Source organism: Hyaena hyaena, unplaced genomic scaffold (assembly GCF_003009895.1).
Source record: "Hyaena hyaena isolate Hyena2069 unplaced genomic scaffold, ASM300989v1 scaffold_130, whole genome shotgun sequence".
NCBI lineage: Eukaryota > Metazoa > Chordata > Mammalia > Carnivora > Hyaenidae > Hyaena > Hyaena hyaena.
The window spans coordinates 589,433-617,295 of record NW_024080762.1 but is presented as its reverse complement, the minus strand read 5'-3'; the positions used below and the strand labels follow the sequence as shown (position 1 = coordinate 617,295).

The window sequence follows — 27,863 nt, the reverse complement described above, 5'->3', positions numbered from 1 at the left end:
GGGGGGGGAGGGGCATGGAGGGGGGCACTTGTGGGGGTGAACAGTGGGGGTGATGTGGAAAATAATTTGAAAAAAAACTATTTGTAAAAAAAAAAAAAAAAAAAAAAAGAAAAGATTAAATAAATAAATAAATAAATAAATTTACTTTGCTAGAGTATACCTTGTAATAAATTTCTCAGAAAGGATGTGTGAAAAGTAAATTTAAGACAGCTTATCTGAAAATATATTCTTTGCTCTCATATAAAGCTTCATTATCTTTTTTTTAGCATACTATTTGGAATCTTTTTCTTGTTCATATTTTAGATAATAGTCATCTGTTTTATTCTCTGTAAGCTTTTGGAATTTTTATCTTTCATTCTTTGAATTCTGCAGTTTCGTGACACGGATTTCTTTCTTCCTCCACCTCCAATTCATACTGTTCAGCACTGAGTGGTCCCTTTAAAACAGACTTACCTCTGTCTAGTGCCAGAAAAATTTTATGATGTTACATACTTGACCATTTATTGCTCTTGCTGCTTGTTCTTTCATCTCCTCTTAAACTTTTCTAACATGTCATTTCTTGTACTGGAGTGTTTTGTTCTGGCAAAATTCCTAGTTTACTTTGCAGTCCACTAATTTTATCTTTATTTTAGTCCAATTTTCTTTTCTGTCTATATTTTAAATAAACTTTAAATTTTAGAATGGTTTTAGATGTATAGAAAGGTTATGAAGACAGTACAAAGAGCTCTTCTACATTCCACACCATTTCCCCTACTGTTCACATTTTACATTAGTGTATTTTTCGTGGTTAATTAAACAATACAATGTAAACATTTTTTTAATTAAAGTTCATATTCATATTTCCTTAGTTTTTATCTAATGTCCTTCTTCTATCTCAGGATCCTATCTAGAATACACATTACATTTAGTCATCATATCTTGTTAGACTCTTGGCTAAGACAGTTTCTCAGACTTTCCTGGTTTTTGATGACCTTAACAGTTTGGGTTTTTTGTTTTTTGGGGTTTTTTTTACCTTAACATTTTTAAGGAGCATTGGTCAGATATTATGTAGAATGTACTTCTATTAAGAGTTGTCTGATATTTTTCTTATGATCATACTGGGAATATTATTTGGGGGGAGGAGGACCAAAGAGGTAAATTTCCATTCTTATCACATATCAACATGATTCGCTATCAACATAACTGATGACTGTGGATGTTGACCCTGATCACCTGGTTATGGGTAGTACTGCTCAGGTATCTCCACTGTAAAGTGACTTCTTTTTTGCTTTTCTGTATCCTACATTTGGAAGAAGTCACTTCTTCCAGATTTATGGAATGGTGAGTTATGTGCCACCTCCTTGTGGGCAGAGTAACAACATAAACTATTTTAAATTCTTCTGTGCAGGAGATTTGTCTATTCTCCCCCAGTCATTTATTCAGTCATTTGTTAATATTTTCTTAAGGATTTTGCCTCTGTGTTCATATATCATGAGATATATTGGTTTGTAGTCTTCTTTTCTGATAGTGTCTCTCTGGTTTTGATATTAGGATAATGCTTTCTTTATAGAACCACTTACAAAGTGTTCTTTCTATTTCTATTTTCTCAAGAAATGGTGGGGAATTCATATTATGTGTCCTTTAAGTGTTTGGTAGAATTCACCAGTAAAACTGTCTGGGCCTGGTACTTTTTTTTTTTATAGAAGGTTTTAAATTATTGACTTCTTTTACCAGTCATAGAATTGTTGACGTTTTCTATTTCTTCTTGTGTACGTTCTCATAGTTTATGTTTTTTAAGGAATGGTCCATTTTATCCAAGTTATTAAAATATGGGCATAGAGTTTTTGTAGTATCCCCTTATTCCTTTTTCTCAATAAGTTTATTTATTTATTTTGAGAGAGAGAATAGGAGAGGGATAAAGGGGGAGAGAATCCCATGATGTCAGCATGGACCCTAGTGCAAGGCTCTAACTTACGAACCATAAAATTGTGACCTGAGCCCAAACCAAGAGTTGGACACTCAACCAACTGAACCACCCAGGCACACCCCCTTCATTATTTTAATGCCTGTGAGATCAAGAGTAATGGCCTTCCTTTCAGATCTGACATTAGTAATTTGTGGCCTCTTGTTTTTTTCTTGATGCCTCCCTAGAGTTTATCAATGTATTGATAGTTTCAAATAAGCTGCTTTTATTTTGTTTTTTCTGTTGTTTTCCTGTTTTCATTTTCATTGATTGCTGCTCTAATTTTTATTTCATTTTTTTTCTTCTTGTTTAGGCTCAATTTGCTCTTCTTTTTCTAGTTTCCTAAAATGGAAATTTAGGTTATAGATTTTAGATTTTTTTTCTTTTTTAATATATGCATTAATGCTATAAATTTCTCTCTAAATACTGCTTTTGTTGTATCCCACAAGTTTAAGAAGCTGTGTTTTCATTTTCATTCTATTCAAAATATTTTCTAATTTTCTGTGTAACTCCCTCTTTAACCCATTAATTATTTAGATGTGCATTATTTTAAATACGTGGGGGCTTTACATCTATATTTTTGTTACTTATTTCTAGATTAATTCTGTTGTGGTCAGAGAATATACTGTTTCATGATTTTTATTCTTTTAAATTTGTTAAAATATGTTTCATGGCCCAGATATTGTCCTAGAGAATTCGTATGTAAGTTTCTGAACAACGTGCATTATGCTGTTGTGGCTGTTTTATAAATGTCAATTAGATCAAGGTGATTGATAATACTGTTCAGGTCATCTCTAGTCTTACTAATTTTCTTTCTATTTGGTCTACAATTTACTTATGGAAAGTTGTTTAAACTCTCCAATTATGACTGTGAATTTACCTATTTCTCCTTGCAGTTTTATCTATATTTGCCTTGTATATTTTTGCATTCTTTTGGGGGTGCGTATGAGTGTAGGATTATTATATTGTTTTAGACAGGTGACAGCTTTTTCATTAATATAATATCCCTCTTTATCCCTAATAATCTTCCTTGTTCTGAAGCCTGCTTTGTCTAAACTTAATATAGCTAGCTATCCAGTTTTCTTTTGATTAGTGTTAGCCTTGTGTATCATTCTTCATCTCTTTACTCTTTGTTTACTGAATTCATTCTGACTTTTACTCCTGTAATCTTCTAATCAAGGGATTTATTTTATTTTGTTTATTTTTGAGAGAGAGAGCAAGCGAGCAAGGGAGCACAAGTTCGGGAGGGGCAGAGAAAGGTTAGGGGAGACACGGAGTCCAAAGCAGGCTCCATGCTCTGATCTGTCCGTGCAGAGCCTGATGCAGGACTCTAATCCACAAACTGTGATATCACGACCTGAGCTGAAGTTGAATGCTTAACCAAATGAGCCATTCACGTGCCTCCTAATCAAGGGATATTTAAACTAAATTTAAACTAAATTAAACTAATTTTTTTCCGTATATACAAACTTTACAGAAAATAAATAACGAGCTGTGATCAGCTTGGCTAGGCATCGCCCTGGATTCTTTCCACCCCCGTGAGAAGGAGTTCCAGGGCATTAGCTGGGAACCTTTCAGGCCCTAGGCATGTTAGAGTCCCCTCACTCCTCCCCAGGAGTCCACCTCCATCCCTACAGTGCCACAGTGACGAGAACCCAAGCCCCTTTAACCCTGAAGCCCCCAGTCTGAGAATCTCTGCAGTGGGCTCAGAGCCGAGTGCCCACGTCTCAGGTTGCCAGGAGAGCGTACCTAGCGCTAAGTTAGTTGCCAGTGGAGCCCTGTCCCAGGGCAGGATCGTAGTGGCAGCCCCTCCGGTCCACAGAGCCCCACCCCAGTCTCCGATCTGCCGCCTTTCACCATCCCCGGGAGCCCCTTCAGGGCTGGGCCCCCTGCTCCATCTGTTGACGTGCACGGGTATGGGTGCAACAGTCTTGGGGTTCCTCACGGGCTCCCCAGAACAGCTGCTCACGTTGCCAGCTTTGATGCGCTTCCACTTGGCCCGCGGGTTCTGAAACCAGATCTTGACCTGCACCTCACTGAGCTGGAGGACGTGGGTGATCTGGGAGTGCTCTGTCGAGCTCAGGTATTTCTTGCAATGAAACTCCTCCAATTCCAGAAGCTGGTCACTGGTAAATGCCGTGCGGCACCGTCGGCTTTTGCCCCCGGGGACCGTGACTCCAGCCGCCACCCGGGCCCCCTCCTTGGCTCCAGTCCCCAGGCTTCCCTTTAGCTTCGGTTTAGGCCCCAGGAGAGACCTGGGGCCCCCTGCAGAAGATCTTAACAAAAACTATACTTAAAAAGGGATCCTCCTCAAAATTTTGGAGTTATTGTCCTAATCTGTAACAAGAAGATGTTTCTAACTCAGCTGAGCCTCCTTGGACAAGCCTGAGAAGAGAATTTATAATCGGATTTCTATTTATAGCCCCTTAATCCCTTGAATATTATCATAAACTAGAATTACCCTAACCCATGGTTCTTTTGTTGTAGCTATCTTCATCCTTTACTTTTTCTCTATTTTCTCCTGCCAATATTCTTTTCTTAATCTTTTTATTGCAATGAAATTTACTTTCTTTGGGGGGGGTTCTTTTTTTTAATAATTTATTTTATTTAAAAATTTACATCCAAGTTAGCATATAGTGCAACAATGATTTCAGTAGATTCCTTAATTCCCCTTTCCCATTTAGCCCATCCCCCCTCCCACAACTCCTCCAGCAACCCTGTTTGTTCTCTATATTTAAGAGTCTCTAATGTTTTGTCCCCCTCCCTGTTTTTATATTATTTTTGCTTCCCTTTCCTTAAGTTCATCTGTTTTGTATCTTATAGTCCTCTTATGAGTGAAGTCATATATTTGTCTTTCTCTGACTAATTTCGCTTAGCATATTACCCTCTAGTTCCATCCATGCAGTTGCAAATGACAAGATTTCATTCTTTTTGATTGCTGAGTAATACTCCAGTGTATATATACACCACATCTTCTTTATCCATTCATCCATCAATGGACATTTGGGCTCTCTCTGTACTTTGACTATTGTTGATAGTGCTGCTATAAACATTGGGGTGCATGTGCCCCTTCAAAACAGCATACCTGTATCCCTTGGATAAATACCTAGTAGTGCAATTGCAGGGTCATTGGGTAGTTCTGTTTTTAATTTTTTGGGGGAACCTCCATACTCTTTTCCAGACCAACTGCACCAGTTTGCATTCCCACCAGCAGTGCGAAAGAGATCCTCTTTCTCCACATCCTTGCCAACATCTGTCGTTGCCTGAGTTGTTAATGTTAGCCATTCTGACACGTGTGAGGTGGTATCTCAGTGTGGTTTTGATTTATATTTCCTGAGCATTTTTTCATGTGTTGGTTGGCCATCTGGATGTCTTCTTTGGAGAAGTGTCTATTCATGTCTTTTGCCCATTTCTTCACTGGATTATTTCTTTTTTGCATGTTGAGTTTGAGAAGTTCTTTATAGATTTTGGATATTCACCCTTTATCTGATATGTTGTTTGCAAATACCTTCTCCTGTTCCATCTGTTGCCTTAGTTTTGCTGATTGTTTCCTTCACTGTACAGAAGCTTTTTATTTTGATGAGGTCTGAATAGTTCATTTTTGCTTATGTTTGAAATTTACTTTCTTAACCATTTTTAAGTGTGCAGTTCACTGCTATTAAGTGCATTCATATTGTTATACATCTATTACCACAGTTCATCTCTAAAACTCTTTTCATCTTGCAAAACTCTAACTCTCATATAGTGTTTATCTTTTTGTGATTAGCTTATTTTACTTAGCATAATGTCCTCAAGGTTCATCCATATTGTTATATATGTCAGTATTTCCTGCCTATTTAAAGCTAAATAATATTACATTGTATGTATATATCACGTTATGTTTATCCCTCTGCTTGCACTTTGTCTCTCTCTGTCTCTTAAAAATAAATAAACATTAAAAAATTTTTTTAAATAATTATACTTCTTTTCAAAAGTTTTTGGTGGTTGCCCTAGATTTTACAAATGCATTTTTAACTAATCTAAGTTCATCTTCAAATAGCACTATTACTGCTTCCTGTAGTGTAAGTACTTTATAACGGAGTATTTCCAATTTCCCTCCTTCCCATTCCTCTATATGGCAGTCATTTATCTCACTTATCCAATTAACTGCTTTAAACAGTTACCTTTTAGATCAGTTAAGAATATGAAAAACAAAAGATTTCTTGCACTGTCTTCTTTCTCCTTTAATATCGTCAGTGGATGCATACAATTTCTTCCCTACTAAACTATAAGATCCCTGGGCAAAGGATTTGTGCCTTTTATCATTTGTGTCTTTTATCTGTAGGATTCCTAGCATTGCCTGGCACGTACCATTTCAACAGATATTATTCATAAATAAATAATGTATATTCAGTTTAATTTTGTCTTTATAACTGCATCCTTTTAAATTAATTTCTACATCAGGGTTGTTGACTTATAAATAATTGTGTGAATTTTATTTAAATATGAGTAGGGATCTTGAACATATCTGTTTTAATCCTGCTGATGGGATTAATATTTATGAATATCCAAGAAATGGAAAATAGTTTTAGAATTAATTAAATAGAGGCTCCTTATTGCACTGGCATCAATAAAAGTACCTATATCTGCATGAAAATTTCCAGGAAATTCAAGATATTTAGGAGTCGTTTGCATGCTAAAAATGTTTTTGACTTTTTTTTCTTCTAGAACTTGGATAATGTGGATCATCATATGGAAGATGATTCTCAAATCAAATGTAGGCATCAAATAAATCATTGTTTCTGTTACATAAAGCTACAAGGAAAATAGCATGTATCTGCCAAGTCTTAAAATTCATGCCACAGTTTCACAAAGCAATTTGATTATAAAATATCTTTCTTTTTAATTGTATATAACTGAGATTTGTCCCACTTTAAGCAAGTGATATGTTAAACATAGAATCACTAGGATTTATTAGCAAGACCTTTGTTTTTCTGTTACAGAAAATCATATAATTTAAGAATGGCAAGTGTTACCTTTACAGTGATGATCTTAAGAATAAATCCTTCCAGGGGCGCCTGGGTGGCTTAGTCGGTTGAGCGTCCGACTTTCGCTTGGGTCATGATCTCACGGTTCGTGGGTTCGAGCCCCGCGTCGGGCTCTGTGCTGACTACCAGCTCAGAGCCTGGAGCCTGTTTCAGTCTGTGACTCCCTCTCTCTCTGACCCTCCCCTGCTCACGCTGTGTCTCTCTCTCCTAGAAATAAATTAAAAAAAATAAAAAATAAAAAAAAAATTAAAAAAATTAAAAAAAAAGAATAAATCCTTCCATTTTCTAGTGATAGGACTTTTTTTTTTTTTTTTTTTTTACTTTTTTAATATTTACTTTTGAGAGAGAGACAAAGCATGGGTGGGAGAGGAACAGAGAGAGAGAGGGAGGCACAGAATCTGAAGCAAGCTGTCAGCACAGAGCCTGATGCGGGGCTCAAACTCACAAACCATGAGATCATGACCTGAGCCAAAGCCAGATGCTCAACCAACTGACCACCAAGGCACCCCCTTAAATGTTTATTTATTTTTGAGAGCGAGAGAGACAGAACATGAGCAGGGGAGGGTCAGAGAGAGAGGGAGGCACAGAATCACCAGAGCAGGCTCTAGGCTCTGAGCTGTCAATCACAGAGCCAGAAACAGGACTCTAACTCACGAACCATCAGATCATGGCCTGACCTGAGGTAGGATGCTTAACTGACTGAGCCACCCAGGTGCCCCATTCATGAATTATGAATTTCTCATAATTCATCCATTCTACTGTTGAATAGAACTTTATGTTTAAAAAATTATTTCTTCCTTTAAACTAAAATCTTCTTTTAAAATGTTTTCTGGAGATTCTTACCTGTAGTTTGAGCCTTTAGAATCTATAAAAACCTTAAGATTTTTAACACTAACCCTCATATGGGACATCCAGCAGAATGGGATAGAGCATAGGCATTGGTGCTCTAGCTGTTTCTTTATAGGAGTCTCCTGAAAGCAGATGTTTATAAACCAGATTGTGACAGTATAAGAAGATGCTAAGCTTAAATCATCACCATTATGTAGCAGTATTCCTCTGCTTTAGTTTTTTTTTTTCCATTTTATTTATTTCTGAGAGAGAGACAGTCAGTGTGAGCAGGGAAGGGTCAGAGAGGGAGGGAGATACAGAATCCAAAACAGGCTCCAGGCTCTGAGCTAGCTGTCGGCAGAGAGCCCGACACGGGGCTCGAACCCACGAACCGTGAGATCATGACCTGAGCCGAAGTCAGATGCTTAACCGACTGAGCCCACCCAGGCGCCCCTCCTCTGCTTTAGTTTTACTAATTCAATATCACTGTATTTTGGAAATATTGGGATTTTTCCAATATTTGGAAATATTGGAATATTACAAATTTGTAAATTGGAAATAGTGGTGAATTGTATTCGTTTGAGAAAGGGATAAAAAATCCGTCTTTATCTTAGGCTTCTCAGTTATGAGCTTCCATGAAATATGCCTAATCTGTTGAGAGACACCATTGGGAACAACCAGTGCACAGCTTTGAAGTCATTGAAACTGCCACATATTTTTTAGTGGCTCCTTTATATGATGGATTACTCTCAGGAGCAAATAATTTGTGGCTCTTCTCACATTCTTTTAGAGTTTTTATTTTTAATAAACTGCTATGATTAATAGTCTAATGTAATTGTTGTTTCCCTGTTGAGTGTAAATGCTTCATTTGAATGTCTTTAATCTGTAGGAACAGTTGTTTTATTGGACTCTTGTTGTTTTTCTGTGCTTCTCAAGGTTTTTTGATTGCTTTCTTTGAGCTGTTTACAGTGGGAGGAGGAAATGAATTTCTCCATCAGAATTGTGGAGTAGGACCCAATAGAGAAATGTTAGGGATGAATACTGAGATACTTGAACATTCATGCATATATTTTTATGATAATTTAGGAATGGGACAAGCATTTATTGCGATTTTGATTGATTTTCCAATGGCAATTATGAAAATACGTTGTCTCTTTGGCCTTCTGGTATTATGATGACATTTACATCATAGATGCTTTCTGAAATGCCAGGGTGCTTTCGCTAAGTTGTTTTTGTTTTTTTTGTTTTTGCAAATTAGACTTAAAGTATAAGGTTAGACAAGATGTAGAGAAGAATCATTGAAAAGTTGAGAAATTGTACACTGAGCTTTTATAAGAATCTGGTGCCCCACTCATCAATAGGACAGTTGTTTGTTGTCCTTGCTCTTGAAGTGGTGACACTCTTCAGCCTGGTCATTCCTGCATCCATTCTCAGATTCCTGACCAGGAGCAGAAGTGTAGGAAACACAGAGTAATTTACCTTTTGTTTAGAAATCCAGAGTTTCAGGCTAGGCTTCTTTTGCACTAAACATTGAATACTTCATTAGCCCTAACTAGGAGTCAGCTACGTTGTTAATGGCATAATGGGATTGGAAATGTAGAACCTTATAAGAATTCAAAACTAATAAGAAAGTTTGAAAGCTTATTTTGTGAAATTAGTGTTGAATGCATCTAGCTTTATTTGAAAAATAAGTTGGGTGAAACTTTTACATATTAAAGAAAAATAGTTTAAGATTAATTTGGAAGTTGAATAACACATGTTTACTTATATCTATACAGACATCATCCTGGCCTTTTTTGACTAATAAGGCTATTACTTTTACTTTGTTTTAGAATTTAGAGAGAGCTGCATGTTTTGGTGTAGTTAAAAATCTTTATTCTCATATAAACTAAGTTCTCTTTAGAAATTCAGCTTCAGAAGTTTTCTTTATGATATCAATTCATATTTTAATATCTCCACAATTACATATTTTTGTTCTCAGATGTTTTCTTAGTTTGTATTTATTTATTCAGTCACTATGGAAACATTTATTGAATTATAGTAGATACTAGTTTCTACAAAGGAAACCAATTTAAGTAAAAATAAATGTTTTCTATAATGACTAGAGTTTAGAAGTGTTTTTTTTAATACAGTGTTTTTTTTATTGCAGTGGTACATTGAAAGAGTATTTTTAAATTATTGTAATATCTTTTTAAACAGCTTTTTTTTTTTTAAAATTAGAGATTGCATGCAGACAAGCAGGGAAGAGGGCAGAGGGAGACAGAGAGAGAATCTTAAGCAGACCGTGGTCAGCATAGAGCCCAATATGGGACTCAGTCTAGCAACCCTGAGATCATGACCTGAACCTAAATCAAGAGTCAGATGCTCAACCAACTGAGCCACAACCCAGGCCCCTCTCTAATTATCATAGTATCTTGAAAGTACTTGGAATTTACATTTCTAGCCGTGACAGAATAACTAGTACTGGACTAGCTGTCGGGATATAAACAATTAGAAAATTGGGCAAAATATATGTAGTAAGTATTTTTAGACATTTGAAAGCATGCAAGACCATAATCCCTAAGAGGAGGAAAATAAATGAGATGAGCCCCATAGTCACCCCAAGCTTTTTGCCTGGAAGCACTTTCCAAACTGCAGTACAGGATTGAGAGAAGGAGGCAGACAGCTTAGCAGTCTCAATGAGCTAAGGAGACAGAGATCAGAGTTTAGAGTGAGAATGCTAATTGGAATTTGTGGAGCAGCACAGTGGAGAGAAATGAGATGTGCAGAGAAGCTCAAGAAAGCTGTATAGGGTTTCCCTTGAGTCTTTTACTGATGAATACTAAGCTGCACATCCATAGAGCAGGATTCTACAAGTTTAGAAAAGAACATCTGCTAAGGAAAGAACAGGGGCTGGAAAATTCTTGGAGCATACACATGGCTGAGAAATGTTTATATTCTATCCAGTCAGAGTAGAGAGACCTTATTGAACTTCCCAGGTCTTCAGTGGAAACTACAGAAAAGCTGTATTTTGAGAGTAGGGCTAATATACTCTAGATACAAGGCTACTGTAGAACCATCAGGAACAGTTTAAAACAAATCTTGAAAGGAACATGTTGATCTGTGAGGTATCTGCCAGCCAGAAAAAGTTCAACACTCTACTAAGGAAGACAACGAAATCCAAACAACCAACAGGTTAGCATACATAATGTGTAACATATAATCACAATTAATTGAGAGGCAAAGAAAGGAAAAAAGAGGAAGGGAGGAGAGAAAATAGAGTACAGGGAAAGGAGAAAGAAAAGGAAAGGAAAAGGTTAACAACCTAGGGAAAAAATTCAGTAGAAAACAAGCTCAGAAATGGCATTAGCACATAAGAAATGTAAAGTAGCTATTATGAGTATGTTCAAGGATATAAAGGAAAACATGAACACACTCAGGGAACAAATGGTGGCTCAGTAAAGAAATGGAAATATAATAACTAAATGGAAATTTGAATACAGAAAAACACAGTATCACAAGGAACACTTAGAAGAGCAGAAGCTTGCCAGAAAAAAAATTTTAAGGAAAATCACTGATGCTAACAAGTACACATTTCTCTTTTGAACTATCTTGTTGAACTGTGCCTAAAGGTTCACATAAGTTAATACTAATATAATCACTATTAACATAGATCTACATTTTGGAACATTCTTATGTAGCCCTGTACAGGCAGCATAAAATTAATTTTAAACAATTACATAAGTGCTGTATAGGATAGCAAAAAAAACTTATTACATGTGATATTGTATGGCCTTTAGGTTATTGGTAGCTTAGTAGGTCTCAATATGATATAAATGCCAAGAATCTATTTTAACTTTTGAATACAATGATAAATATATAGTATTCTTATTTATGTTTTGGCCACTTTTTTTCAAGAGTTTATAGAAAGTGTTTGAAACCATATTTTAAAGGGAATAGAAGAAAGAACTGGCAAGTTTTAATCAAAAGAAGATGACTACCCTCAAATACTTTAAAGTAGTCTTTGGCAGTTCATTCATATTTAAGAGTATGGCATTAAAAAATATTGAAAGCTCTATTTATATGAGAAGGGTTTTTAAAACACTTCAAAGTAATTTTAGAATTGCAGAAGTGGTAGAGTGCAGAGAGCTCTCATAGTATATTCTCCACCCAACTTCATCTAGTGTTAACATCTTAAATAACCATTATACAGTAAACAAAACTAACGAATTGACATCCGATAACTATTAACTACAACCTTTATTCTGATTTTACCAGTTTTTTCATTAATGCCCTTTTATCTGTTCTAGGATCCAGTTTGGGATCCCACATTGCATTTATCATATTATGCATATCATCATATGCATCAGATTATTGTCATATCTCCTTTAGTCTGTGACTATACTTCTGTCTTTCATGCCATTGACTCTTTTGACTCTTTAGCAAAGTATGGATCAGATATTTTGTATATTGCTCTCAATTTTCATTTGTCTGGAATCTTCTCATGATTACATTAGGTTAATGAAGTACATCAAGGTTATGATTTTTTTTTTTTGACAAATACTACAGAACTGCTGTGCCACTGTCAACATATCTGTATCAGGGTTATATTATACCAACATGTCTTGTTATTTGGTAATGTCAGCTTGATCATGTGGTTAAGGTGGTGTTGGTTAGATTTCTCCATTGTAAAGTTATTTTTCTTTTTGTAATAGGTATTTCACTAGATATACCTTGAGGCTCTGTAGACATCCTGTTTTCCCTTAAACTTTTGAGATGAAGTCTTTTAACTGCTAGGCTTTGTTATAGAACAATTGGGTAGTCTTTTTTTTTTTTTTTTTTTTTAAAGTAGACTCCACACTCAGTGCAGAGCCCAGTGCAGGGCTTGAACTCACAACCCTGAGATCAAGAGTTGGATGCCACTGAGCCACGCAAGTGCTCCAAGTCATTCTTTTTTGTTATTCTTGCTAGGACTTTACCAGATAGCAATATTTGTAAGTCTTCTCTGCTGCCCAGCTTATCCAGAGAGGAATGCTTCACTCTCCTGCTTAGTGATAGGAAGCCTGGTTGCCAGCCTTCTGGAACTTGCTAAGGAGAGTGCCAGGGAGTTTCATATTTTAGTATGTGATCTTAATCCCCTTGTCACCTCTGAGCCCAGAACCTCTGATTTTGTTTCTCCTGAGTATAAACCTCTTGTCTCCATGGGTGACGTGAAGGTTGAATTGCTCCTGATTCCTTTGTGCCCATCCATCATCCCTGTCTCCTGAAGTGCTGTCAGTTCCTCAAGGCCAGTTTGAGCCTCATCAGTCTGTCCCTCTAGGAGTGTTGGTTCAACTCTGCTCTGTTAATTAATCTGTCCACTTTCTCTTTGCATGTGTTTTGGGTGGGATTACAGATATCTCTTAATTTTGTTCAGAATGGAGTTTGTTGTGTTCGTATTTCTTGTCCTGTTTGTTGTTTGAAGGTATTTATAAAGTGGTGGGCCCACAAGTATATTTGGCCCTCTGTCCTAAAACTGAGGCCAAAATATTTTTTCAGATTATTTGGCATCACCTCTGAAGCATTCAAATACACAAGCCTTTGGCTCCGCATTTAACTTCTAAGAATCCACTTACGGAAGTATTTACACATGCACACAAAGATACATGGATAGGAAAGTTTTCAAAAACATATCCCAAATAAATAAATAATGGAATAAATCTAAATGTAAGTAATAATAAGGAATGATTGAATTAATTGTGATATGTTTGTATTATAGAATAGTGGGCAGCAATTGGGAATAATGAGGTTTGTTTTTACATACTGACGTGGGAAGCTCTTAAAGACATATTACCCCATACAGCAGTTTGCAGAACAGCCTTTTTGGTAGCATTTTATTCTCATATTTATGTGTACATACGAGAGTATAATTGAAGAGGAAAATATTGGAAGAATATGAACCAAGCCATTAAGAGTGGTATTTTGGTGATGATGAAAAGTGGAACTTTAATCTTTTGGCTTTGTATACTTCTGTATTGTATAAATTACTTTTATGACAAGCTTATTACATTTTGATTTTTAAATAAAAATATGAAATAGACCACCTAAAGAAGTAGTTGAGCAATGACTGGATTTCAGACCAGCTCTTTGAAAGAACTGTCTGCTAGACACTATCTCAGGTATTATTAAAGATTGCCCAAACTGGATTATGATTTGAGGAAAAGAGATTTCACAATCATATAAGAATGGGAAGGTCTAGGTTAACACACCACATTCTTCTATAGAATTTCTGGGAGTCTTTCACATACTAAAAAGCATGACAAATCTACACAGTCTCACAGATATGATTGTTCTCCTCTTTTATGTTATATTTGTTAACATTTCCCAAAAGAAATGCTTTGTAGAACTGTACTTTTGTTGACATTGCTGTTATGATGAGGGCAATAAGCACCATGTTAATCTGGCTCAGTTTTGAACAATGAATTTTGAATAATGCTGCTATGAACATTCCTGGGAAATACCAATTTAGTAAATTCCTTTATGCAAGGAAATGAAGGGCTTGTAAGATAGAAATTTTTCCCAAGATACCTTCAAAACCTTCTGAACTCCTTCAAAAGGTAAGAAAGAAAGATTATGAAAAAGGAACAAAATTTGGGTTTCAAAAGAAAACTTAAATGTGCCTATTCACAGCTCACTTGGCTGGTATGAGTGGGTGTCAGATTAGGATAATTGGTTCCACTTAACTGAGGGCAACATGCCCAGCACAGAATTTAATGATCTCTACCTAGAAACTGTTTTCAGTGCATAGATGTATTGGTTAAGCTCGTAATTATAAACTACTAAAAGTGACACATCATCAATCACAAATCTAATGTATCGTTAAAACTGGATCCAGCAACCACAGCATAGCTGGATTTTGAAAATGATTTCTCAGAAAAATGAAAATATCTCTGATGTTTTCCTCAAGTAGCATAGTACATTAGGAGGAATATAGTCCTTCAGGGTCTTGAACAGAGCACTTTAATTAGTTCCACTTCAGAGCCTATGGAGGTCGTTAGATATCAGTGAAAGTGTCAGTGTGAAGCTGCTGCCAGGAGTTTGAGCAGCAGGTCCAAGCTAACAGCTTTTTTGATGGTCAGATTTTGAAAGTTTGGTACCTTTTCTCAAATGTATTTCCTAGTTGCCTTTGACTTGCATCAGATTTACATGGTGTTTATTGCTTTAAATATAGTCGCAGTGTGAACATAGGTGCAGAAGCTGAACAGCCCGTTCTTGTGCAGTAAGCCTAGAGCATGGCATGTAAGACCTTGATCCCTGTACTGAGGCATTTGGACTTCATTCTGTGGCTAATTTGGGGGAGTAATGTGACGATATCTTTTATTTTCAGGAGTGAACTTTGGTGGCAGAAAGGAAAGGAAGCAGTATAACTCTTAATAGAGTCAGACTTCTTTTTTTAAAGAAAGATTTCTCTTATGCTTTGGGACCCTTGATGACTAATTGGCATTTGTAAAATCTTTGAGTAATTTCTGAACACTTTATTTTTTCATGAAGACTTCAGATAGGTTGGTGTTAAGCTCTGATGTTTTGAGCAACAGAAATGCCCTAGGATTCCGTCCCCATTACTATTGTAACTCTCTATTTTAACTATATACTAGAAAAAAGTATGTTTAATAGTTCCAAGTGGCCAGGTTAAGCCATTTCATTCTTTTTAGAGATTTTATTGTAGTATGTATGATTAACATACAATAAAATTCATGCATTGTAAGTGTACACTCTAGTAGTTTTCTGTGAATTTATAGAGCTGTGTAATCATCATCACAGTATCGTTACAGAACATTTCCATCCCCCCGAATCACTTAACATCTGTTTGCAGTCAATACTTACTCTTGTCCCCAGCTGCAGATAATCAGTTTTTTGCTTTCTATTGCTATAAAAGTGTCTTTTGTAGTTATTTTACATAGAAATGGAATCATGTAATATGTAGTCTTTTACAACTGTTTTTTTTTCATTTAGGGTATTATTTTTGAAATCATCCACATTGTGGCATATATCAGTATTTTGTATCTTTTTATTGCTGAATAAGATCTTTTATAGAGATGAACCTCATTGTGTTTACCTATGTACCAGTGGATGGAAACTTGGATTGTTTCTAGTTTTCGAGTATTCTGAATAATGATACTACGGACATTCATGTATAAATCTTTGTGGGGACATTTGTTTTCATTTCTCTTAGGTAGACTCTAAGAGTAGAATTTCTGGGACATATGCTAAGTCTGTGTTTAACTTTTTAAGAAACTACCAGTAAAACTCTTTATAGATGACATCATCTTGTATATAGAAAATCATAAGAAATGCACAAACTATTAGAACTAATAAATGAGTTCAGCAACGGTCAATATCTGTACACAAAAATAATTTGTATTTCTGTATACTTGGAAGTGAATGATATGAGATTAAAATTAAAACAATTTCATTTCAGGGGCGCCTGGGTGGCTTAGTCGGTTAAGCGTCTGACTTTCGCTTAGGTCATGATCTCGCGGTTCGTGGGTTTGAGCCCCGCGTCGGGCTCTGTGCTGACTGCCAGCTTGGAGCCTGGAGCCTCTTTCAGTCTGTGACTCCCTCTCTCTCTGACCCTCCCCTGCTCACGCTGTCTCTCTCTCTCTCAGAAATAAATAAAACATTAAAAAAAAAAATTTAAAACAATTTCATTTCAAGAAGAATAAAATAGTAAATTAACGAAGTATAAAATTATGCTCTGAAAACTATAGAGCATTTTTGAAAGAAATTAAGGATATAAATAATAAATGGTGACAGTTCATATTCATCAGTTGGAAGATAATGCATTCCCGGCAATTACAGGTAAGGATTCCACATCTTCATGCCTTCACCAGCACTTGTGTTGTACAATACCTAGTTACCCTTTTTCTAGTCAGTTACTCTACATTCTAGTGAGTGTGTCATTGTGTTTTAACGTACATTTCCCTAATGACTAATGATTCTTGAACATTTTCATGTGTTTATTAGCAGTTCTTACGGGTTTTTTTGGTGAAATGTCGAAGTCTTTTGCCCACTTTTAAATTGGGTTGTTGTTGTTATTGATTTATAGGAGTTCATTTTATATTCTTGTCCTTGATACATATTCTGACTTACATGTTCAAGTTCTGTATCAGATGTATGATTTGGAAATAATTCCTGCTGGTCTGTGGCTTAGCTTGTCATTTACTTAGTTGTGTTTTTCTTAAAATGAAGACTTTTTTATTTTTACTGGAATGCAATATATCCGTTTTTTTCTTGTATGTCTTGTGCTTTGTGTTGTCATGTCTAAGAACACATTTCTAACCCAAGACACAAAGACTTCCTCCTATATTTTCTTCCACAAGTTTTCATTCCTCCATTAAGTCTGTGAGGCCTTTTGATAAATTTTTGTATGTGGCATTAAGTAAGGATCTAAGTTCATTGCTTTGCATATGGATACATAGTTGTTGTACAACAACATAAGTTGACACCTTAGCCAAAAATCAATGGACCACAAACTTAGGGGTTTATTTATGGACTCTCAGTTCTCTTCCATTGATCTGTATACCTATTCATATGCCAATACCAGACTGTCTTGATTCCTCGAGCTGTATTGTAAGTTTTGAAATGAGGTAATGCAAGTCCTCCAGCCCTCTTTTTCTTTTTCAGAATTGATTTGGCTATTCTAGGCCTTTTGCCTTTCTGTTACATTTTAGGAGCAGCTTGTCATCTTAACATTGTCCTCTAATCCATGGGCATTTATTTATTTAAATTTTTTTTCATTTAGATATTTTTATTTTAGATATTGTTTACTTTCTTTCAGCAATGTGTTTTGGTTTTGAGGGTATAAATCTTACACTTCTTTTGTTAAGTTTATTCCTAAGTATTTTGTTCTTTTTTGATGCTCTCATGAACGGAGTTGTTTTCTTAATTCCATTTTTGTGTTGTTCATTCCTAGTTTATAGAAATAGAGTTGGTTTTTGTATATTGACTTTGTATTCTGTGACCTTACTAAACTAATTAATTTTAGTAGGGTTTTTTGTTTTGTTTTGTTTCGTGTTGTTTTTTGGGAGAGAGAGAGGGCACAAGTGAGCAAGGGCGAGAGAGGGAGGGAGGGAGGGAGGGAGGGAGGGAGGAGCATTGTTCACCTGAAGGAGGGCTCACGCAAAGCGGAGCTCATCCAAAGCAGGGCTCACCCGAAGCGGGCCTCGAGCTCCCTGGATGTGGGACCCAAACTCACCAACCGTGAGATCATGACCTGAGCTGAAGTCAGGTGCTTAATGACCAAGCCACCCAGGCACCCTTTATTTAGGTTTTCTCTTTTTCCCACCTTCATGCACTGGCTAGAACTTTCAGTACAATGCTTAATATAAGAAATGAGAGCTGACACCTTTGTCTTGTATTAGAGGAAAAGCATTTACTTTTTAATCATTTAGTATGATTTCACTGTAGATTTTTCAGGATGAGGAACTTCTGCTCTTAGTATGCTGAGTTTTTATCATGAATAGGTAGGTGTTTGATTTTGTCAAATGCTTTTCTGCATTTATTAGGGTGATCATTTATTCTTTTTTGTCTCTTTATATGGTGTATTACATTGATTTTTGGATGTTAAACTAGTCCTGAATTCCTCTGATAAATTCTACTTGGCCATAATGTATAATCCTTTTAATATGCTACTAAATAAAGGTTTGCTAGTGTTTCATTAAAGGTTATTATATCTGTGATCATGAGGGATATTGATCCTTAGTTTCTTTTCCTTTGGCTTTGATGTTAGAATAATATTGGCCTCCCAGAATGAGCTAGAAGTGTTTCTCTTCTATTTTCTAAAGGAATTACAAAGGATTGGTTTTATTTCTTGTTTTAAATATTTCATAGCATTTACTGACTGTGAAGCCATATGGGCTTGGACTTGTCTGTGTGGGAAGATTTTTAATTACTAATTAAATGTCTCTGTTTGTTTTAGTTCTACCCAGATTTTGTGTTTCTTCATGAGAAGGTTTGGTAATTTTTGTTTTTCTGGGAATTTTTCTGTTTCTTCTGAGTTATCTGATTTATTGACATAAATTTGTTCATAATTTTACCTTATAACTTACCAATCTGTAGGGTTGGTAGTACTGTCCCTGCTTTGATTCTTGATTTAGGCAGTTATGTCTTCTATTAATTTCTTAGTCTTGTGGGGGTTTTTTTCTTTAAAGAACTTGGCTAAAATATAATTCAGTTTAATTTTTCCCAGCTTTATTGAGGTCTGACTTGACAAATGGTAATGTATTTAAAGTGTCCAACATGATTATTTGATACATGTATACATTGTAAAAGGATTCCCACAATTAACAAGTTAATTGATACACCCATCACCTTACATGGTTATTTTGTGTGTATGGGTGAGAGAACGCTTAAGGGCTGCACTCTTCACTAAATAGGAGATTAGGTAATTCATGTGAGGCTTCTCTTCTGATAAAAGTATTTAAATTTCCCTTTAAGCATTGCTTTAACCGCATCCCATAACTTTTAATTTGTTGTGTTTTTATTTTCATTCAGTTAAAAATATTAACTTTTTTGTGTGATTTCTTCTTTGACCCTTGGGTTACTTAGAATTGGGTTGTTTGATTTCCTTATATTTCTTTGAATTCGTGTGTGTGGGGGCTCTATTGTTAGATGTATATGTATTTATAATTGATATATTCAAAGAGATACATAATTGAATGAAAATGGTTGGAGATTTTAATAGTCTATTCTCAAAAACTGATTAAAACAGAAAAAGCTAAGAATATAGAAGATTTAAACATCCATAGCAACCACTTTGACCTAAATGATACTATAGAATCTTGATACATCAACTACATAAAACATAAAACAAACCTAAAACAATTTCTCAGGAAATTTTAAAAGACTGTAACCATACAAAGCATGTCTCTCACCAGATCAGAATTAAATAAAATCTCCCCAGTAAGCCTGTTTTTTGTCTGGGGCTTGCTCTAGAAGTAGTAAATCCCTCAGAGCTCCTGGGTGACTCACTCGGTTGAGCGTCTGATTTTGGCTCAGGTCATGAATCTCACAGTTCATGAGTTTAAGCCCCACATTGGGCTCTCTGCTGTCAGCGCAGAGCCTGCTTTGGATCCTCTTTCCCCCCTCTCTCTGCCTCTCCCCTGCTCTCAAAAATAAGATGAGATGAGATGAGATAAAAGTGGTAAATCCCTCAAGCTCAGGGATCTTCTCCTGTTACAACCTGCTGCAGGTGTAGGCATTCGTCCTAGGCCTTTACAGTGCCTTTGTGGCACTTGTGGGGCATGGAGAACTGATGAAAACAACAAGAAGCTCTGACCATTGCCCTTGCCCTGAGCAATAAAGTTCTTTGTCTCTGATGTGAGACTTGTGTTTTTGCCAGTGCCCATGAAACAGTAATAGGCTGTCTTATTGGCTCCTAAAGTCAGGTAAATCTCAGACCCTGCATTGTTCCTGACAGTTTCCTTTAGTTCTTTGAACATATTTTTAACAGCTCCTCTGAATTCTTTGTTAAATCTGATATCTGAGGCCCCGAGACCTTTTTATTGACTGTATTTTTTATGCTAGCCTCTGAGATTAAGTCACACCTTGTTTCTTTGCATGTATCTCTATTTTTTGTTGGACATTGGATATTTTGGATAGCATATTGTAGCAGCTGTGGGTTCTGACTCCTCCCACTCTCCCTCCCCCCTGCCCCCCCAAGCTGTTCTTGTTTTGTTAGTGTAGCAGCTTGCCTGGACTAAGTCTGCGACATCAATCTTCCCCCCACTGTGTGGCCACTGATGTTTCTGCTCAGCTTTAGTTTTTTATTGTTTTGCTTTTTTTTTTAATCCTGGATTTTTAGGGTAACCCTTGTGTCTGTATATATTAGCGTTTAGCCAAACAGTCAGAAGTTGTGCTCAAATATCTCAAGCCAAGTAAGCCTTCCACTCTTAGCTGATGGATCTGTGTGTGGTTTGGGCAGTGCATTCAAAGTTCAGGTCATTTTTTAGTCTGCCCCAGCTGTTGCTCTCTGTGGGGCTCTCTCGCTTCTGCTCTGAGCTCACACACAGGTGCCGCTGGCTGGGCGTATGGGTCTCCTGGACCTCTTCTTGGCCCTGCTGCGCATACGCCTGGCTTTCAGTCTTCTGGGCCATGTGGAGAGCTTCTCAAGCCTTCTTATTGTATTTCACTTCACCAAACTCTCTGTTAAGTCCAGCCCATCTATCATTGGTGGTTTGCCCCCAAATCGTAATCTCAGGCTAGCAGAAACACTGCCCCTTCCTTTTCACTTTGCCACCAAGATTGCCACTTTAGCTGGGAGTGCTCCACATCAAGTGAGCCTCTGTGACGGCGGCAGCAGGGCCACTGGCTTCTGGGGCCTGCGTACCCTGGTTGAACAACTACTCCGACAGAGCTGGGGAGCTTGGAACAGCCCCAGGCAAGAGTGGCACACACAGACTTACTTTTCTTACCTGAACTATGGTAATTTTCATGAATAAATGCTTCTTGGTTTGTTGTATGCCTTTGGTCAGTTTCCAGTTTTTGACAGTTTTGTCCAGCGTTATAGGTACTTTTGGGGAAGAGCATTTGTTGATGTCCTCAAACCATCACACTAGAAGTCTCAAGTTCCAATCTGTATCATTTTGCCATTGACCCTGGTGTAACTTTATTGTCTGTCTGATTGTCTGTGATCACATAAGATCTCTCCCTTGCCTGGCCAGCTAGAACATGGAACAGCAGCAAGAGAACCAACTTGGGGGAAGTAGGTGTAAGACACTAGGACCAGAGCAGACATGGATTTTTCCCATAATTGATTAGGAATCATTTACAATGATCTGCCATTATTTGCACTTTTATTCTATGTATAACTGGTTAAATAGATTTGCATAGCAAATATTTATGTAACATCATTATATTTGTATATACTTTGTATCAGCTAAAAAGATTAAAATATTTATGTGTGTCTGTGATGAGCTTCTAGAAACACTGGTCCCCATTGCACTAACATTCTCCCTGAATCTTTTCCCACTTATTAGTTCAATAAATACACAGTTATTGATTATCTAAAGTATACACATGCACAATGAGTGATGCCAAGAGGAAACAGATACAGATTTTGTCCTCAAGGAGCTTAAAGATTACCGTGATTCATCGTGAACACGAAAAATATAAGTGGGAAGTACTGGACGCCATTAAAAACTTACAGATGTGTGCCCTAGAAGTTGTGTATGCTAATTGAAGTTTCCATGTCTGTCCAGTTCTTAGTTATCACCCATTACTAGTGGCACCTGGTCCTTCCTGCTTACATTCCTCTCCTGGTTTCCTTTATACTTAGATTTTTCTGTCACCCACTCAAGCTAATTGCAGTGATGCACCCAGTGCTTCCACATACACTTTTCTTATTGATGATATTCATGTGGGTCACATCAGCCTGGAATATGGGTGGGGAGCATTTCCAGTTATAAGCAAGGAAACTGAGATCAGAGAGACGATGTGACTTGCCCAACTTCATATTATTAGGAAGTGGCAGAGTCAAGTTTTGAACTTAAGATCTTTGTACTTGAAATCCTGAGCTTTTTCCGGTATGCTATACCGCCTCTCACATTACAGATTTCCTCTCCTCTCCATCTAGCAGATAGTTGGGAAAAGTTTAGCTTAGTGGGTTGGGTTAGACTTGGAAGCAGCTTTTACTTACTGTGTTTCTGAATAGGCAAAGAAATGAGGCAACAAAGCAAGACTGTATTCAGGCTACTCTTTGAACCATTTCCATCTAAAGGTTTTTAGTGACTTAATTTTACAATAGTCAGATATTCATATTTCCAGTTGCTTCTTACACATTTCGCTGGCACATGTTGGATCATTACTTTGGACACAGCATGTTCAGAACCAGATTTGCCATCTCTCCCTCAGTCTCTGGTCTCTCTTAATGTTGCCATTCTCCATGAATGACACCCCCAACCACCCATTCTCCCAAGCCAGAAACCCAAGAGTCCTTGACTCCTTTCTAACCTTCACCCCAACATCAAATCCTGTCTCAGGACCTCAAAGGTCCTACCTCAAAGGATTGTTGGGTGAATAAACTGGCATGACACATGAAAAAGAACTCTAAAAGCTGTGTAGGAGAGGTATTTCTTTTCTCTGAGGCAGCACATCTATTCAGGCATCAAGGAAAAGAATGAGGCCTTAGAGGCCATTCAGCTGTAACTTTCTTACAATATAGACACTTGTGTCAGTGAAATGTGGACTTACATCTTCTGTGACTGACTGTGACTTCATGGTCTTATATTCTGACAGCACTCTGTTCTCTCCAAAGTACTTTCTCGGAAGGGAAAAGAGAGTAAGAGACGTGCACAAGATGACACAATTAATAAGAGGCACAGCAAGAGTAAAGCTCCTATTGGCTAAATGCAGAGGCCTCTTAAACTAGAAATCAGAGTTGATTTTTTTACATTCCATCACTTACTGTCTGTGACTTAGAATGAGTGGTTTAGCCTTTTTAACTGTCAGTCTTTACATACAAGGTAGAAATATTTTTTTTCTTAGAGTTGTAAGGTTTCAGCGAGTCCATATAAAGAGCCAGAGTGCCATGTAGAAATGGTAGCTGTTAGATGACTTTTGCCCCTGCCCCATCTAAAGAACGACTTTAGGTTTGTCTTCCTCTGTACTTTCCCTTAGAGAACTCATTCTAACTGGCGTATTTATTTAACTGCCTCACTTTAGATTCTCTTGCAGTTCACAGACCTTTCCTGAAGATTGTTGACCTACCATTTCATGAAAACCAGCTTCCAGAATTTTCTTGTTTTCCTCTCTGCCTCTCTTCTCCTAATTTTCCCATTAAGGTTTTGACAGAATTCTGATGAACTCATTTAGTTAAGAGTTGTGAACTTACCCTTATACTTTCTGGCCCCAAGATGAAGGAGATTTTAGGTTCACTATTAGGAAAATCAGAAGTGTCCAGCAAGAGATTGGACTGCTTCAGCAAGTCATAAACTTGCCCATGACTACAAATACACAAACAGAGGCTCTTGACAAGCAAAGCTTTGACTTGCATTTGCATCATCTACCCCACCCAGTTCCTGAGGTCTGCAAGCCATGGTAATATATATTGCAGAGAGGACTGTAACAAACAGATGAGCTACCTAAGTGTTGTATTTTTATGGTTTTGGAATTTTTGATTCATGTCTTTGTACTGTTATAGTTAAGTGAATTGATAAAGATAGCAAATGAAATATTAGTGAAGTGAGGAAGGCTCTCAGACTTCCCTGGGATTACAGAGAGCAGAGTTTAATATTAGCCTGAAGTTAAAGATGTGGCTCTTGAAAGTCCTGCAGAGCTGAAGACCCACTGCTCTGCTGGAAGGCCCACGGTAACCTGGGCCTCGGCTCCTCCATGCTACACATGTTATTCCATATTTGACAACGCAGCTAAAAAAATACTGAGATTTTATCAATAGATGAGACTTTCATGTGAAAAGTTTGACAGATGTTGCATGCTGCCTTCAGGATTAAAGAAAATTACTTGGTTACAGCTATGTCCTTCTGTGAGATGTTTTATTCTTAGCTGTCACCCTCCCTGTCCCTTGCCCACAACCATTATAGTGACCAAAAAGTCTGCTTGCTCTACAGTGATGTGTCTTGAATAGTGCCCATTAGTTTTCAGTAGTACCCCTGGCCTGCATGTTAGCCTTCAGTTTAATGGCCTTTTTTATGTTCATTCATTTTATTTTATTTCCCATCGTGGTTTTGTTTATTTCTTTTTTGTTTTTTGTTTTTCTGTTCTCTTTTTAAAACCGTCGTGGTTTGCCCTTCATATTCCCCAATGTTTGCACATGACAAGATGTTGCCATCCCAACATTACCTCCCACTTCACTGACCAGTGCCACTACTGACCATCTAGCACCAGCCACAACGGGACCACTGCCTTCAGCTCCTCGGGATGTCGTGGCCTCCCTGGTCTCTACCCGCTTCATCAAACTGACATGGCGGACACCTGCATCAGATCCTCACGGGGACAACCTTACCTATTCTGTCTTCTACACCAAGGAGGGGATTGTTAGGTAAGTGTCTGTATGTCTGGAGCCAGTTGGTTGCATCTTGGTCTGCCTCAGCCCAGCCATACTCACCCTGGCTCTTTGTTGTGTAGAATCTATACCAATTTTCAGTCCAGAAAATATGATCACTGAGGTGCTTATTTCCCAATTTTAGGTCATTAAAATTTATCCCAAACACACTCAAGTCCTGGTATTCTTTCCTGACTCCCTGGAATGACTTGGGGAGAGAGTAGGTAGAGCTTTTTAGGTAGAAGTATTAAAATGTAACAAGGGCTATTCTTTTTTCATAAGATTCAGTCACCACAGCCTATAGGATGTGGCTTACTTAGAACATTCAGATTTAGAAATTAAGGTAGACTTAATTTATAGAAGTAATCATAAACGAATATTTGCCTGCACCCTAATGTGGATGTGGGCTGCTGAGCTCCAGGGGGCCTCCTTGATGACACAAGACTAATTAGTAGCTAATTTTCCTGCATTTTCATTAAATTCCTCTCCATCTCCACCTCTTTTAGGAGCTCACATTGCTTCTCCATTGCATATGAGAGATTTTTCCAGAATCCCCAAGCCACTTTACCCATAGTCCAGCTTTATTTTATCTGGCCAGCCTTACTTGCCTCACCTTCCAGTTTAATTCACTTCCTAATGAAACCAGTCTAATTCCTACCACTATGCTGCCTTTCTTCAAGTGTGTTGTCTTTAGTCACTTCCCCGTTTCCCAGCTGAAATCCATGAATCCTTTGTGGCCCAGATTAAGCCCCATGAAGTCCTCATGCATTTTTCTCCACCTTTTTCACGTAGCCTTTCTCTTATATGCATTTCTGCCACTAACATTGGCACTTAATTATAACACAGGATCTTATGCCACCATAAGTTGTTACTCTTCTACTTTATGTATATTTGTGTTGTTTTCCCAACGAAATTATAACACCTTTGGGAAGAACCAAGCCACATGCTGTGTATTCTTAGCATTGCCAAGTAGATTTCTTCATTCATATCAAAATAAGAAAGCTAAAATCTCTGGGCTAGGGCCCTCACATATGAAATAAAGCTTGTGTTTCTACCACAGTGCTTACATCTGGTACATATTGTATTTAATAACTAGACTTTCAAGTTCCACAAGTATGGAAGCTTAATCATAACCCCTTGACTTAATACTTTAGAGAGAGAGGTCTGAGTGACCTAATTTGAGCCAGATGGAGATACATGGAGCTTTGAGATAGATGGAGCTTCTCCTAGAATGATGTTTATCTGAAGACTGTACCAGATGTTTTGGGCATTACAAAGGTAAAGAAACATGGTTCTAGACACAAAAAAGGCAAGACGTTACTACTGAATGCCATCTGTGTTAAAATGCCTCCAATGGTCTTTCACATCTCCTTGCTAATTTCATAGTATTTCACAAGAGGTAAAACCACTGAGTAATTCCTCAGAATAACAACTTCTTTCCATTATAGGTCCTTTGCCCTTGCTTTTCCTTCTATCAGATAATTGCGTTTCCCTCACAACTGTTTCTGGCTTCTTACTGGTCATCTTCAGATGACAACCTTCGTAGGCCTTTCATGAATACCCACCCGGCTTACCCCCCTCTGGCCCTGTCACACAGAGGCGTTCTGCAGCTAGCTTGTTTCAGAGCCAGTTGTTAAGTTTTCAGGAAATTTTGCAAACCCATGATGACTTGGTAGCTCAAAACAGGGCATGGCATGAGTACTGACTGAGACAAGTGCTGCAAACCAGAGCTGGTTCTTAAACATTGACCAGAACACCACTGCTGGCACGTCACCCTGTTTTGTCTTTCTGCTTTTGTTTCCGGAACACGGAACACTCTGAAAGTTTCTCTCTTTATTAACCGATTTCTGGTGTCTGTCATATCAATAGAATATCCCCAGCATCTGGAACAAGGCCTGGCATATAATAACACTAAATAAATACTTGTCCAGGGAATAGATTCATTTCAGTCAATGGAGAAGTAATAGCTTATTCAAGAAGTCATGTTGGGATAATTGACCCCATTTGCTGGAAAGAATGGAAGTTATACATATCTGTCTTACATTATGACAGTAAATTATAGATAGATGAAGAGATTTTAAAGTTATAAATATATTAGAAGAAAATACAGCCACTGTTTTATCATTTGAGTGTGAAAGGCCTTTTAAAGGAAGACCGGAAATCTAGAAGCCACAACAGGAGAGACTGACAAAGGTTATTATACAACAATGTAAAATTCTGTGTGATAAAAATCATAAACAAAATCAAACCATCACGTGATAAGCCGGGAGAAAATTGGTAACATTTACAAAAAATAATATTGCTGTCTGATCTATGTAAAGAGCTCTTATAGGTCATACCTAAAAGACAGACACTCCCAAGAGGCAAATGGTACAAGTGGTTGATTAACAGAAGTTAATGGAAAGCCTGTGAAAGTTTAAAAAGGTTTTGCCATCACTTGTAGTCTTGGACATACAATGTAATAATACAAAAAGTGCAACCATTTTTCACTTACAAGGTTGGCAAAAATTTTAAATTGATAATATTGAGGGTTAAGCAAGTTAAGTGCTGGGAAGAAATCCTCTCTAGGCTTTTGGTGGCAATGTAAGAGTAGCCTTCGGAGAAGGTGATTTGGCAGAATTTTCTGTATCTTTTTAATGCATTTACCCATCAATCCAACAATTACACTTCTAGATGTACTGTATGCCTAGGGCACTCATAAAAATGTTTATTGTAGAATTGTTTATAAGAATGAAAAAAGGAATGAAAATAAATGCCCATTCATGGAGAAATGAGCACATAATTAATATGTGCATATCAACATGAAATGTGATACAGGAATTTTTTAATGATGTGTATGTAAATGCTTGATGTGTATACAGATGCTTAGAGCAGTGGTTCTCAAATAGGCAGTTTGCAATAGGCAATGTCTGGTGACATTTTCAGTTATTAAAACTGAGATGAGAGGATGCTTACTGATATCCGATGAGAAGTAGCCGCAGATGCTGGTAAATGTCCTGCAATGTGCAGGATAGCCCCTTCCAACAAAGAATCATCCTGCCCAGCAGCT

The 27,863-nt window shown here is 37.2% G+C and overlaps 1 protein-coding gene across 3 annotated transcripts in view; it reads left to right on the top strand.

Annotated features, from left to right (window-relative positions):
- Positions 1–27,863, top strand: part of NEO1 (neogenin 1) — a 242,688-nt gene that overhangs the window by 152,096 nt on the left and 62,729 nt on the right. For 2 of the 3 annotated variants that reach the window (XM_039237864.1, XM_039237863.1), the window contains exon 8: positions 24,592–24,811. In XM_039237864.1, the coding sequence (XP_039093795.1) occupies positions 24,592–24,811 (220 nt within the window). The remainder of the gene's footprint in view (positions 1–24,591; positions 24,812–27,863) is intronic. The other variant, XM_039237865.1, reaches the window with a different exon arrangement.